General features: G+C 41.3%; 1 protein-coding gene across 2 annotated transcripts in view; it reads left to right on the top strand.

Moving 5' to 3' along the window:
* ADK (adenosine kinase) overlaps positions 1-16,025 on the top strand; it is a 501,435-nt gene that overhangs the window by 22,572 nt on the left and 462,838 nt on the right. Inside the window, exon 1 of one of the 2 annotated variants that reach the window (XM_059662307.1) lies at positions 15,577-15,729. The exons of the other annotated variant lie outside the window; for it this stretch is intronic. Within the exon in view, the coding sequence (XP_059518290.1) occupies positions 15,716-15,729 (14 nt within the window). The 5' untranslated portion in view covers positions 15,577-15,715. Of the gene's footprint in view, positions 1-15,576; positions 15,730-16,025 lie in introns of those variants that run through there. 2 annotated transcript variants of the gene reach the window in all.

The following is a 16,025-nucleotide window of genomic DNA, read 5'->3' as shown; positions in this document are numbered from 1 at the left end:
AGAGGGGAAGGAAGGAAAGGGAGAAAGAGAGCGAGAGAGAGAGAGAGAGAGCGAGAGCGAGAGAGAGAGAGAGAGAGAGAGAGAGAGAGAAGGAAACATAGATATAGGAGAGAAACATCTATTGGTTGCCTCCCTTAGGTGCCTGCACCCCTAGTGGGGGGATCAAACCCACAATCTAGGTATGTGCCTGACTGGTAATCGAACCCGCAACCTTTTGGTGCATGGGCCTGAGCCACACTAGCCAGGGAGAAAGTTGATTACTTTTAATAATTCCTCTCTCATTGGAAAAGTGTCTATTTTTTAAATTGCATTTATTGGGGACACTGGTTAACAAAATTATACCGGTTTCATTGAGGTGCACAATTCTATAACACATCATCTGTAAAACGTCTGTTTCTGGTTTCAAAGTTCAGTGTTTAATTTAAATATGCATATTTTCCATGAAATATTGAGAGTTTTAGGTTTTTAATGAAAATTATTTAAGGTTTAAAAATTTCTATGGAGTGTTCTGTGGAGTGTTAAGTTTACTACCTAATGCTACCTAGAAAGTTCATTTGGCGTACAAAAGGAACTACGTACCTTCTTACATGTCTGAAGATTACATTTGGATATAATTGCTCTCTTTACATACAAGCAAGCTGAGACTGTTATGTTTATGTTGAAATCTGAAAGAGTAAGAAATCTGCTCCCACCTCCCATCCTGCTTTTCAGTAAAGAAAACAAAAACATTATAAGTTTTTGTTAAAAGTTCTCGTCACAAGAAAAACAATTTTGTAAGTATGTATAGTGACAGATGTTAACTAGACTTATTGTGGTGATCATTTTGCAAAGTGTGCAGATATTGAATCATTACATTGTACATCTGAAAATACATAATGTGATATATTAATTTACCTCAGTTGAAGAAAAAGAATTCATCCACTCTTACAAAATGTATTCCCTGTGATAGAACCACAAGGATTAAAAAAACAATGCCGATTTCTGAATATCTGCCCATATTTGGAATATTAACAGCAATCTCTTAAGATATAAGCAAAAAAGATGTATCTTGTCATACACCGTGGCTATTGAGAATCCCAAAACTTAAAGCAGTATCTCAGTTTAACCTCTGGCTTTCGTTGGGCTGTTTGTTTGACCAGCTGTGCTGCTGAGTAATTCTCCTTTGCCTATGTTTGCGGCAAATGTTCTGTTTGTTAGGTAAACCACATTCATCTTAAATGTTTCTCTATCCCAAGGTGTTTTTCCCCCCTTTGCCTAGGAAGACATGAAGATAGTGAAGTAATAAAAAATTTTGTCCTTAATGTCTTCATGCCTAATTCTCACATATGTAATGAATCATTAGGAAATCTGCATTTCAACCCACTCCAAAGCTAATAATCCTTCTGTTTTCACTAAATACTACATGATCCCATCAAGGAACCACAGAGTAAAGTAATCTCCACTGACAGTACTCCATAATCTTAATTCCACTTGATTTGGATTGTCTGTTGTGCTATCTAAGGAAAGATACTTCAAAGACACATTATCTCAAATACCACAGTTTTGGTAGGCTCTTTGCACATCTTTCCCTCCCATGTTTCCCAGTAAAACAGAGACTACTATCACTACCAGCTCCACTACCATCACCACCACATAAACAGCCTAGTCTTTCAATTTTAAATATCTACTCATTGCAGAAAAACAGTCTACCCTATTTCCTTAGGGCAGGGCTTTGCGCTCTATATGTCACTCTAATTCTTCCTGCATCCAATTTAAGGTCTCTTTAGGCAGATTAGTCAATGCCAGTCTTGGTCCTGTCCCATAGATTTTGAGAGAAGATGGGCCTCAACCAATGTAGTAGAAAGAAGATGTAACCTTCAAATCTAGGTTGATCCTCATAAGTGCTGACTATGGGATTGTTGGTTCCTGTTATTACAATCTTAGAGTAAAAACAAAAATAAAAACATTGAATAAAAAACCTTTTTTAGCCGAAACCAGTTTGGCTCAGTGGATAGAGCGTCGGCCTGCGGACTGAAGGGTCCCAGGTTCGATTCCGGTCAAGGGCATGTACCTGGGTTGCGGGCATATCCCCAGTGGGAGATGTGCAGGAGGCAGTTGATCGATGTTTCTCTCTCATCGATGTTTCTAACTCTCTATCTCTCTCCCTTCCTCTCTGTAAAAAATCAATAAAATATATTTAAAAAAAAAAAACTTTTTTAGAATTAAATCGCATCATTTATAAAACAACCCAGTAGGAATGAATATTTCTTAGGACATTTCTCAGATAAAACTATATTCAATTTGAGAGCATATTTATTTTTACTTCTATTTAGAAAATGATACGTACTAGGAGTTAGAAAAAGAATATACCCAAACACTATATAAGTAATTTGTTATTATATATATACTAGAGGGCCAGTGCACAAAAATTTGTGCACTCGGGGGCGGGGAAGCGGGGTCCCTCAGCCTGGCCTGTGCCCTCTCGCAGTCTGGGACCCCTTGGGAGATAACGACCTGCTGGCTTAGGCCTGCTCCCGGGTGGCAGAGGGCAGGCCCAATCCCTAGGTGCAGCCCCTGGTCGGGCTCAGAGCAGGGCCGATTGGGGAGTTGGGGCGCCGCCCCCTGTCATGCACAGAGCAGGGCGGATTGGGAGGTTGTGATGCCACCCTCAGTCACGCTCAGGGTAGGGCCGATTGGGGGGTTGGGGCACCGCGCCCCCTGTCACACTCAAGGCAGGGTCGATGGGGAGGTTGCGGCGCCACCCCCTGTCACGCACAGAGCAGGGCCAATCAGGGGGTTGGGATGCTGCCCCCTGTCACACACACAGCAGGGCCCATCAGGGGGGTTGGGGCTCTGTACCCTGTCATGCACAGAGCAGGGTCGATCAGGGGGTTGGGGAGCTCCCCCTTGTCACACACAGAGCAGGGCCCATCAGGGGGTTGGGGAGCTCCCCCCTGTCACGCACAGAGCAAGGCCTATCAGGTGGTTGAGGAGCTCCTTCTGTCACTCACAGAGTAGGGCCGATAGGGGAGTTGGGCACCGTCCCCTGTCACACACAGAGCAGGGCGGATCAGCGGGTTGGGGCGCCGCCCTCTATCACCCACAGAACAGGGCCAATCAGGGGGTTGGGGCACCACCACTGTCACACACAGAGCAGGGCCGATCAGGGGGTTTGGGTGCTGCCCCCTGTCACGCTGATCCCAGTGCCGGGAGGCCTCGCGGCTCTGCTGATCCCGGTGCTGGGAGGCATATTACCCTTTTACTATATAGCATAGAGGCCTGGTGCATGGGTGGGGGCCGGCTGGTTTGCCCTGAAGGGTGTCCTGGATCAGGGTGGGGGTCCCCACTGGGGTGCCTGGACAGCCTGGGTGAGGGGATGATGGCTGTTTGCAGCTGGTCACACACCCTTCAGGGTGGGGGTCCCCACTGGGGTGCCTGGCCAGCCTGGGTGAGGGGATGATGGCTGTTTGCAGCTGGTAACACACCCTTCAGTGTGGGGGTCCCCACTGGGGTGCCTGGCCAGCCTGGGTGAGGGGATGATGACTGCAGCTGGTAACACACCCTTCAGGATGGGGGTCCCCACTGGGGTGCCTGGCCAGCCTGGGTGAGGGGATGATGGCTGTTTGCAGCTGGTCACACACCCTTCAGGATGGGGGTCCCCACTGGGGTGCCTGGCCAGTCTGGGTGAGGGGCTGAGGGCTGTTTTCAGGCTGGGGGTGACTGAAGCTCCCAACCGCTCCTTTTTTCCTTTTTTTTTTTTTTTTTTTTTTTTTTATTCTGGGCCAGCTTTAGCTTTGAGGCTTGGCTCCAGCTCTTAGGCCTCCGCTGCTGAAAGTAGGTTTCTGGCCTTTGCTTACAATGTTGTGATCCTGCTGGCTGAAGTCCGAAGGTATTTGTTACATAGTTTCTTAAACTGCAGGCTCAGAGGCCTGCAAGGCAGGCGGGGAACGTTGGTTTCCTTCGTCACTGAGGCAAGCAAGCCTCATGTTAGTTTCAAGGTGCCTGGCTGCCGGCCGCTATCTTGGCTGACAGTTAATTTGCATATCTCGCTGATTAGCCAATGGGAAAGGTAGCGGTCGTACGCCAATTACCATGTTTCTCTTTTATTAGTGTAGATTTTTTACAGTGGAACCTTTTGTGAATATATGTGGTTTCAACTTCTGAGTCTTGAAAGGTCTTGATAAATAGTTTGTAATTTCACTGAAGCCTAAATTTGATTCACACAACTTGAATGGCTGGGGTGTGGGAGGAAATCTCCTTAGCGTGATAGTACATTTAGCCACTTGGTACTTACTCTGTGCTCCTATCTTGCACAGTAGTAAGAAAGATGTGTTTTATTTTCTAGAGCAATAACTTTTTTGATTTTGACAGAAATGAAATGGTTGAAATTTTAAAAAATAAAGGGGTCCAAGAAGTGGTTCTAGGTCATAGGAATCTTAGCTAAATTAAAGGCAATAATGGCAGATTCATTGGCCGATCAGATTTAATCTGTGAATGAGCATATCCTATCTTATATAATAAAAGGCTAATATGCAAATAGACCGAATGGCGGAACTACTGGTCACTGTGATGCACACTGACCATCAGGGGGCAGACGCTCAATGTGGGAACTGCCCCTTGCTGGTCAGTGTGCTCCCACAGGGGGAGCACCGCTCAGCCAGAAGCTTTGAGCTGGGCGCAGCGGTGGTGGTGGGAGCCTCTCCCACCTCTGCAGCAGCACTAAGGATGACCTAAGCCAGCAATCGGACATCTCCTGAGGCTTCCGGACTGCGAGAAGGCTCAGGCTGGGCTGAGGAACCCCCCCCCCTTCCGACAGCATGAATTTTGTGCACTGGTCCTCTAGTATGGAAATAAAAGAAACAATTTCTGAAAGTATTTCATATGGTGCTCCCACCAATCAGAAAGCTGTCACTAAATCATTACATCTTAGTGGGTGGAAGCATAGTGTGGTGTTCTGGAATTTGGATATTTATAAAAGTCTCAGACTTACATCAGGCTATCTTGGACTTACTCTAGTGACACTGTGTATAATGGTAATTAGCCCCAGTTCTGGAGTCAGACTACCAGACTTTAGATTTCTGTTCTGTAATGTATGGCTTTGCAAGTTATTTAACCTCTCTGAGCTTCAATTTTTTCATCTATAAGATGGTGATAATAAAATATCTCCTGATAGGGTTGTTGTAAATTCAAGTGGGGTAGTGCTAGAAAGATATATAGCATGCTGTCTGGCACATATTAGGCATTCAGTAAGTTTTACCTATTTATTCTACTTATATTTGTACCTGCTAGCATCTGACAGCTGAGGTAGAATAGTTTGCTTATTAGGGTGTTGTTCAAAGGAAACTGCATATACATTCTGGACACTCATTTTTAATATATCAGAAAACAGCAGGTATGCCGTAGCCAGGTAGCTCAGTTGGTTAGAGGGTCATCCCGATAAACTAAGATTGCAGGTTCGATTCCCGGTCAGAGCACATACAAGAATAAACTAATGAGTGCATAAATAAATGGAACAACAAATCAGTGTTTCTCTCTCCCTCTTCCTCTCTAAAATCAATAAATAAAATTTAAAAAAATTAAAAAAAAACAGTAGGCACTATAGAGTAAAAAAAACTAGAAAGAAAAACCTGTTTCACAGTGTCTACCTCCATCCCTGACTTCTCTCAGAACTCCAGTCTTCTGAGCCTCTCTGTTGCCTTCTCCATTTACTGCAGTAAGTAGCAGCACCATTTACCCAATTTAGTCCAAAATCTAGGAGTTACTCTTGATTCCTTTCCTTCCTTAGTTCCCCATTTCTATTTCATCAGCAGATCCTGTCATTCTACCTCCAAATGTCCATCTGTTTCTATGTCCATCACTATCTTCATGATTCTAACAGGAGTGTTTGTCATCTGTATTATTACAACAGGCTTCTAATTTAGTCTTTCCGCTTTCATGCTCCTGTATTCCATTCTTCATACTATAACCAGGGTGATCTTTTAAAACAAAATTAAATCATGTCATTCCTTTGTGTAAAACTTAATTATGGTGGATTCTTGTCATGGTTATAATAAAATCAAAATTTCTTAGGCTTATAAAAGCTAAGATGATCTGCTTCTTGCTCTGACCACAAACCTTTCTTCTCTCCCTTGCCTTTTTTCACACTGGCCTTCCACTTACCATTTTAGTGTTGTCTTTTAATGCCCTTCTCCTACCCGGCTCTTGTCATTTAGTTCTCTCTTGCTGGAGGCCTTCCCTGACTACCCAAATCTGAAGGAGAATTTCTCTACTTTGGTCTGCTGGTTTTTATTCTCTGCATAGCACTAATGATCATTTGATGTTCTTATTTGTTTGATTATTCATTTATATCCCTTCAGTAGAATGTAAATTCTATAAGGGCAGTATATTTTAAAAAAATGTTTTTATTGATTTCAGAAAGGAAGAGAGAGGGAGAAAGAGATAGAAACATCAACGATGAAAGAGTTATTGATCGGCTCCCTCCTGCATGTCCCCTACTGGGGGTCGAGCCTGCAACTTGGGCATGTGCCCTGAAGGGGAAATTGAGCTGAGACCTCCTGGTTCATAGGTTGACACTCAACCACTAAGCCAAATCAGCTGGGCTGTTTTTTAATTTTTTAAATCCTCACCTGAGGTTGTGTTTTTATTGATTTTTAGAGAGAGAGGAAGAGAGAGAGAGACAGAGAGAGAGAGAAAGAAGGAGAAAAAGAAACATTGATGTGAGAGAGAAACATCAATTGTTTGCCTCCCGTATGCACCCCTACCAGGGGGATCCATCCTGAAACCTTTTGGTACAAAGGAGATACTCCAACCAACTGAGCCACCCAGCCAGGCAGTACACGTTCTTGATTGTTGTTGAATATCTATCTAGTGTCTTGAGTAGTAGGGTAGATGCTCATTAAATATTTGTTGAGATAATGAGTGAATGATTCTTAAAAGCTTGTTTGTGAAGTACCATAGATCAGCCCTATGGTGAAGTAAAAAGAAGAAAATCTTTTGTATAGAAAACATACTTCATAAGATTACCAACAATATTTTGGGAAGGGAGAGGGAAAAGGAAGGAGAGAGAGAGGGAGGGAGGAAGAGAGAGAAAGAGAGAGAGAGAGAGGAGAGAGAAACATTAATGTGAGAACAAAACATCTATTGCTTACCTCATACACAGTACCTACCAGGGATGGAACCAGCAACCTTTCCATTGCATATGACAATACCCAACCAACTGAACCACACTGGCCAGGGCCCTTCATACATTTTTTTTTATTAAAAAATATATTTTATTGATTTTAGAGAGGAAGGGAGAGGGAGAGAGAGAGAAACATCAATGATGAGAGAGAATCATTGATTGGCTGCCTCCTGCATGCCCCCTACTGGGGATCGAGCCGGTAACCCAGGTATGTGTGCCCTTGGCTGGAATCGAACCTGGGACCCTTCAGTCCACAGGCTGACGCTCTATCCATTGAGCAAAACCAGCTAGGGCCCCTTCATACATTTTTTATGTTAAAACTCGTAGCCTGGTGCATGAAATTCATGCACATTAAAAGGGAATTAGAGGAAATATTTTAATATTGCTATTTGCCCTTTCTCTATAATAGAAATGTGAGAGATGAAATTAATAAAATGTATATGAAAAAATATATAAATTTATTAATAAATAAACAGTAACAAAAGAATATAACAACAGGCATGATATAAAAATGACAAAAACATGATATAAAAACAAAAACATGATATAAAAACAACAGTGATGCAAACAATGACTGATAAAGTGATTAAACTTATTCTAATATCTCCCTGTACACCACATTAAGAGTGAAAACACTTTCAGAGTGCTTGACTAATTTCCCTTGTGCTGATGTATTTAGAACTTTAACTTTAATGTCACATGCTCTTCAAACTCTAGAGAAAGCAACATATAACTGACCATGTGCGAAAATTCGTTCAGGTAGGAATATGCCTACTCTGTCTAGCCTTTGTCCTTGTGATTTATTAATAGTCATCACAAATGCTGGCATCACGGGAAACTGTCATTGAATCAATTTAAATGGGAGGCCAGTGTCAGATGGGGACAAATAAATTCTTGGAACCAGAACAACCTCTCCGTCTGCGGATCCTGTTAATACTTCAGCTTTTTACAGAGAGGAAGGGAGAGAGATAGAGAGTTAGAAACATCGATGAGAGAGAAACATCAATCAGCTGCCTCCTGCACACCCCCTACTGGGGATGTACCCACAACCAAGGTACATGCCCTTGACCGGAATCGAACCTGGGACCCTTCGGTCTGCAGGCTGACGCTCTATCCACTGAGCCAAATCGACTAGGGCAGGTCACATAATCTTTTGATAATAAATCTGGTACCATTACAAAGACCCCATTTACTATTAAGATTTCTCAATAGCATGATTATTGCACCCACTTTCAATTTTAATTTATGACACGGCATTCCCAAAGGAGTAATACTATTAAGAAATTCGATGGGAAAATTTTCCTTTTCAGCATCATCTGTGGAATCAATGGAATCATCAATCAAGTATGTGTGAAAATCTCCATTGAGTATATCCAAAATTTCTTCATTTAATTTTTGAACGTGCTCATTTTTTTAGGACAAAGAATTGCACGTTTAGATATATTTTCAATATTATCTATAGATAATATTCCAAAGGAAGCTTCAATAATAGATCCATTACAAATTATTTCACAGGGGATTTCAATAATATCCATTCCTAAATGATAACTGCTATCAAGTTTGCCATCTCCAAGTTTTACTAACTATTCACTATAAGCAGAATCCTCTGATCTCGTATTTGTTGTAAGAGACAACTTTCTGAAACATCCCCAAACATTGCAGTACTTTACACTCATTTGTACTATGGCCGATCGCATAGCATGCGGTACAATACTGAGACATTGTCGAAAATCTCCTCCAAGGAGGAGAACTTTCCCACCAAATACAACACTCAAATTCATAATTTCTCTTAGTAATCTGTCTATGGCGTTTATAGCATGACTGGATGCCATGATGCATTCATCAATAATGAGAAGTTGGGCATTTTTAATAGTTTTAGCAACTTCACTGTTTATATCTAGTCTAGAAATTGAAGTTTCATTTAATGGAATTGGTCATTTACACTGGGAATGAAAGATTCTTCCATCGAGAAGTAAATTTGCAGCAATTCCTGTAGACGCTGTGGGTACAATAGTACCACCACAACCTCTAATATAATGTATTAAAACTTTATTGTGGGGAACCGCTACAGTATTTTGAACAGGTTCAAGCCTTGGACTGATGAGAGGGCACAGTCCTCTCATTGCCACGTGCAAGTCCCAGCCTGGAGGGCAGGGCCCTCCCAGCACAATTATAGCCAACAGCTATAGTTGTAAGCTTGAACCAATGGTCCAAACACATAGCCCCACGTGCCTGAGTGATGTAGGCTTGATAGAATTCAGGTGCATGTACTTGAGTAGGATCGAAACCCAGGAGAACGTTGTAAACATCTTGGTCACGCCCTTACTTTGCCTCTTAGCATCTGCTATAAAATAAAGACAGGGCTGTGGGCGTGGTCACTGTCTCAGAGAAGCAGTGTCCCACCGAGACCCAGCTTTCATTCTCTTGTCTGTCTTTTCTAAGCCTTTCAGCCACCCCCACTCAGGTTCACCCTTGGCCATGCTGGGGCAGCACACTTTATAAAGATATGCTTCCACGCTCTGAGGGCGAGTTCCTGCCTCAAACCTCGCCCTTACCGGAAACAGCTCCGGGGAGGGTGCAGCCTTTTCCAAGACAACCCCTGCAGGACTAACTTTCTTCCGGTTGGTCGTGCCTCGGGTTGTGATGTTCCACCTAGGGTTTTTATATAAGTAGTTGTCCTTTTGTAAAATAATAGTGATATTCAGTTGTATAATTTAAAAATATGTTCATGGCAGCATGAATAATTGGGAAGCACTGTTATCCTGTACTTTTAGATGGAGGTCTTTGAGTTTCAGAGATTCGTAGTTCACTGCAAATAAAGAAGTACTGTGTAGGTGTTCCTGGGAGGGAGTTTTGCTAAGAATTCTTACTAAATAAAGTTCAGTCAATCAAATATTATATTCTTCAAATTCTCCTGGTAAATAAATTGTCGGGTTCTATTTAAAGATTATATTCTGTTAAAGTGAAATGTGACATAAGTATCCACAGATACTAATTAAAGGAAGTAAAAATAGTAGACCTCTAATAATGTCTTTTGGGGAAAAGAGTTAATACATTGAGCAATGTTTCTGTGAATAACCTTATCCATAATGAAAGCTAACTAAAATTGCATATATTTTATTAACTTAGAATTGATCAACTTTAAAAAGAATCCAATATTTATTAAGATATGAGTGAATGTTTGTTTTTTTCTTTTCTTTTCATTGTCCAGTAAAACTGAAAGAGACCTGAGATGCCACCTTTACAGACTTCCTGTGTTTCAGATAAGGACACCGATGGTCAAAGGGCATAATGTTTTTGGTAGTTTTAGGATTATAATTTCTATCTCCTTATTCCCAGGCTCCTGAAATTCACACTGTAACATACTACTTATTTTAGGGAGATAAGTCTTAAGAAATTTCTCTTTTTGGAGTATGATTTAGGTTGTTTTAAAATATTATTTCAATCAGTATTTTAATTCACATGAAATGAGATATATTTTTAAATACCATGCAGAGAAGAAATTCCACATTCAGTGTTGTGACAGCTGGCCTCTGAAAGGCTGTGTGAAGCTCTAAAAGTGGTATTTATGCTTTTAACTTTTGTCAAGTTAAGATTTAAAATTAACCAAGAAAATAATAGATATTTTATTTTTGTTATTCCTGTCTTAAAGAATCTTTAAACATGAAAAGACGAGACATTTATAAAGTAAGTCTAATTCCTCTAAAGATGATAGTTTTGAAGGTTTTGATTTTTAAAAAAAGTGTTTTAATAAAGAGTAGGAATAATTTGTGTAGTTTTAAATCATTTCATAGAGATAATTAAAGTTTAATAGTAATTACAAAAATTTGTGCTAATAAAACTAATATATAGTGGAAAATTTATAAGCTAGATCAATTTAAATAAGGTAAAAATTGGACATAATTTCAGTTTCTGGAGAAACCAATAATAACATTTTGGTGTGTTTCTTACCAATCTTTTTTGTGTGCAATTATAGTATGTATTTTTTTTTTTTTTTAACAAAGTCAAGATCATTCTCTATATTCCTTTTGTTTGTTTTGCTTTTTTCATTTCATTGTTTTTTTCATTATATCATGAGCATTTTTGTACATTCTTAAAAAGTTTATGGAAAGATTTTATAATAGCTTCATAACATGCTTATGTAATTTATTTAACCGTTCTGTTTTTGGTTATTTAGGTAATAAATTTTTTACTATTAATGCTGAAATGATTAACTGGTTTTACATATCTTTGTTCACATTGTTCTATTTTACTTATGATAGTAGCCTAAAATGGAATTGGTGACATATTGCTGAGAAGCTTTTTAGAAATGTACTAATTTAAACTCCCACATAATATATGAAAATGCTGTTTTATTGCACCCTTAACAACAAATTGGCTGTGTTTGAACAGGACTTTGTTATTATTTGGGGGCTTGAAGCATTTGTTGAAAAGATTAGTATGGTGGGTCCACATTTGTTATGCTATCCAGAGGCACTTAACTTTTCTTAAAAAGTATTTTTTAATTGATTTCAGAGAGGAAGGGAGAGGGAGGGAAGGAGGGAGGGAGGGAAGGAAAGAGAGAGAGAGAGAAACATATATCAATGATGAAAGAAAATCATTGATCGGCTGCCTCCTGCATGCTCCACACTTGGGATGGAGCTGCAACCCAGGCATGTGCCCTGACTGGGAATGGAACCATTCAGTGGTTCTCATCCTTCCTAATGCCATGACCCTTTAATACAGTTCCTCATGTTGTGGTGACCCCCAACCGTAATATTATTTTCGTTGCTACTTCATAACTGTAATTTTGCTACTGTTATGAATCGTAATGTAAATATCTGATATGCAGGATGTATTTTCATTGTTCGCAACCCACAAGTTGAGAACTGCATAGGTCGATGCTCAGTCCTGAGCCACACTGGCTGGGCTAGAGGCACTTAATTGTTGAAATTAGCAACCTATTTGTTTTTATAGCGGCAGACTAACCACACAATTAGGTAAAGTAGATAGAATATTTACTTATCTTCCCAAGAGCAAACTATTCTCTTTGGGTCACACTTATCCTGGTTCAATTATTTAAATTGTAAAAAAGTTAATGATGGATAAAAATTTCAATTGACTGCTTTTCCCTAAACTATAGAGAATAGGGTTGAAGTAAATTGCTTAAAAAATTGATCAAAAGAGTTTAAATAGTAGTTGCTCAGTAGGGTGTGTGTGTGTGTGTGTGTGTGTGTGTGTGTGTGTGTGTGTGTGTGTGTTGGGAAAGACTGGTTGGTAGAGAGGATAGGGAAAGATTAGAAAAAGAACATGACTGAGGAAACAAAGTTGCTGTGAATAAAAAGAACTTCTGCCTTTACCTGGAAAAAATGTCTTTACTTTTGTCTGTATGTGATTGACTCTGAAAGAACAATTAATTACACATGAGCCTGTTTCCTGAAATAACATTCTTATGCCTGTACCTATCAAAATGAACTGGTACCGAAATACATTTTAAATAAACATTCTGCAAGTTGTGTTGATTATGTAAAAAATCACTTATAGTTTTAAGTTAAATGTAAAGTGACCCTTAACAAAAATAAGTTGTTTTTTTTTTTACCACCCAGAGTGGCTCAGTTGGTTGTGCATCATGCTATGCCCTGAAAGATTGCCGATTCTATTCTGGGTCAGGGCACAACTAGGGTTCGATCCCTGGTTGGGGCATGTGCAGAAGGCAACAGATGGATGATTCTCATTCTTTCTCTCTCTCTCTCTCTCTCTCTCTCTCTCTCTCTCATTTCTTCCTCTCTTTAAGCATTTCCTTGGGTGAGGATTAAAAAAAAAATTCTTTTTTAAAACTTTGAATGTGATATGGCTTTCATTTGATCAAATATTTGAATATTGCAGGTCCTTGTCTTCTCTTAATGACATAGACTTTAGTATGTTTGTTAAAAAATAAAGTTTTAAGTCTAGCTGTTTTGGTACAAAAAAACTTTATTGTTAAAAATCAAAGTGGGAGTTATAAAGTATGTTAGATATGAGCAAAGTGCATTTTAATTTTCTCAGGGCCAAGTTCGTGTTAGCTTTCATGTCATGCTTCCCAGAGATGTAATTTTAACTAGTGTGATAATAAGAAAATAATCACACCATGTGCCAAGAACTCTATTAGACACTTTATTAGAATTAAGTTTTAATCTTGGCAGTGCCCTGAAAAGCATGGGTAAACTGAGGACAAAGTTCCAAAACCAGTCTAAGATCATACAGCTAGTAGGAAGTCAAGCAGGGGTTAAAAAACCACATGTCTTGCTACCTTTACAAACTTGCTACATAGCAGGATCCACAGAAAAGAAGCAAATGATGCGATCTGGGTACATAAAGAATTGCAAAATCTTGGGTACATAAAGAATTGCAAAATCTTGGCCACAGAGAACTGCTGCGTCAAACCCTTGTTTTAACAAGATCCCGCATGTGATGTGTATGCATGTTAAAGTTTGAGAAACACCATACTATATCCCCTATTAAAAGTAATGTTGAAGTTTTGAAATCTTTTCTAAGGATTATTCTTGGTTTTACTTTTAGTTCCATGGGTTATCAACATTTTCCACAAGAGGGAGAGGGAAACTGTTGAATTAGTCAGTGTCTCTACCACTACAAATTGCTATCTTTTTTTTTTTTTTTTTTTTTAATTTGATTCAGATCCTGTGGAAATCCAGAGGAGCAATTGACTAATTCTGTTTGTGGACAGTTGGTCAAAGTCTCATCAGCCAAATATAGCTCTGTTTTTAACAGCCATTCCTCATGGGCCCAACGTGGCAGATTTAGAGTCCATGGCTTCATTCTGGGTAGGCATTTCCCAAATTAAAGAGAGAAATGCTTAAAAGAAAGCATTTTTGAAAGAAACTTAAGATCTTTTAGAATGTTTCTTACTTTAGATGATTAGCAGACCATCTATACACTGGTATCTCTACTAATTTCATTTTATGAACATAATTATTTGGTCACAGGGGCAATGATAGGTAAAAAAGGCAAGGGTAATTTAGACAATAGAACAGCACTTTACAGTAGAAACATAATGCAAGATGCATATAATTTTAAATTTTCTAGTAGCTACATTAAAAAAGTAAAAAGAAACACTTTAATCTTAGTAATATATTTTATTTAACCCAGCATAGCAAAATATTATATCAACATGTAATCAGTATTAAAAGATATTTTACATATATTTTGTACTGTCGTGAAAAAATATGGTATGTATTTTACATTTATATTGTCTCAATTTGAGAAATTTTCAAGTTAAAAAGTGAAATGTAGTCCAGTGAAAACCAAATTGTGTTTAATGGGAAAATATTTTACATTGCTTTGGTTTTAAAATGTAAACTAATTAAAATTAAATAGAATAAAAAATTCAGTTCTTCTGGTTACACACAAGGCACATTTCAATATCACATGTTGAGTTGTGGTTCTGATGTAACTAATTTCGGACTATGGAATTGATCACCATCCTAATGGTCAGTGAATGAATGCCATTGGGGGTTGGAGTCTGTTAATATAAATATTATTGGAGAATAAAGAGGGAATCAAGAAAGGCTATTTAGGTCAGAAAGCGTTTACTGAGACCACCTGCCCCCTACCGGCCCGTCCTTCCCGCAGTTGGAATTAATTTAACCTGCCTTTTATTGGTGGTTCAGGATCAGTTTCTGAACCCTTTATCCCCACTAATTGTAAGGTTAGGGCCAGTAGTGAGGGTCTTTAAACTTTTCCTATGGCATCAGAGGGCTGCACACTGTTCAGAAAAGTGAGGTGATCTGACAGTTAAGTGTGGCCAGCAGGATGGTCTGAGTAGGTTGTTTGGTGAAAAGGTTTTAAACTTTATGTGTGTACCTGGATCACCAGGGGACGTTTGTTAAAAATACCAGTGTCCGGGCCTCACCCTCCTCGATCCTAATCACACAGTTTAGGGTCCTGGGCACTTACATGCCTATTACAAAAGCAGCTCTAACTGTTTAAGCCCAAGAGCGCCTGGGGACCATCGCGCTCCGCACTTGGCTCCAAAGGCTGCGAGTTCGAGTTTAACCTACGGCGCGCCGCCTGGCCTTCGATTCCCCGCTGAGCTGTCAGGCGGGCTCTGCGGGCAGGTGACCCACCGCCGAGCCCTGCCCCGCGGCGCCCCGTCTCAGGTCCGTTAGAGCGACCTGCGCCCGCCTAGGTGGACCGCGGCCGTGACTGACACACCGGTGGCCTTTCGGGCAGCCATTTTTGAGGCGCGCACCCGACCTCACGTCCCGTTAGCTGGGAGTGAGGGGTACGCTGTTCCCGGGGCTCAAGATGGCCACGGCGCCCGCGTGCCAACCGAGCGCGGGCGGGCGGCCCGGGCGTCTGGCCCCTCTGCGGCCGCGGGCCCGGGGCGGGGCGTCCCCTGCGGGCGCGGCCAATCAGCGCGAGGGCCCGGCGGGCGGGGGCGGCGCCGGGGTGTGTGAGGACGCGCCGCGGTCGCTGAGTGCCGGAGCAGGAGCAGTTGCTGTGGTACCTGCTGCTGCCGCCGCCGCGGACGCGGAGCATCGGACGCGGGCGCTGCGCGCGGGGCTGGGAGGTGAAGCCATGACGTCCGTCAGGTACGGGGAGGGCGCCGCCCGAGCCGCTCGCCTGCTGGGTGGTGGGACCCCGACTGCCGCCCCTTCGCCCGGGTGGTCCGCCTCGGGTGGGAGGTCCTCTGCACTTTTCATTCGAGCATTTCTGCTTGCCCCAGAAGTTTTGGGGGTCGGCGGCGCTTGGCGGGGTCTGTCAGCCGCCGCCCCCTGGCGTGACCCACGCCCAGATCCCAAGGTTGGAGGCTTGCCTGTGTGTGTAGTGACTTTTCCATGAAAAACGTGGCTCCCTCCCCCACCCCCGGGGAAGCGTGGCGTGCTCC

This window comes from Myotis daubentonii, chromosome 13 (genome assembly GCF_963259705.1).
Source record: "Myotis daubentonii chromosome 13, mMyoDau2.1, whole genome shotgun sequence".
NCBI classification, from domain to species: domain Eukaryota; kingdom Metazoa; phylum Chordata; class Mammalia; order Chiroptera; family Vespertilionidae; genus Myotis; species Myotis daubentonii.
This window is presented reverse-complemented; position numbering and strand designations above follow the sequence as displayed.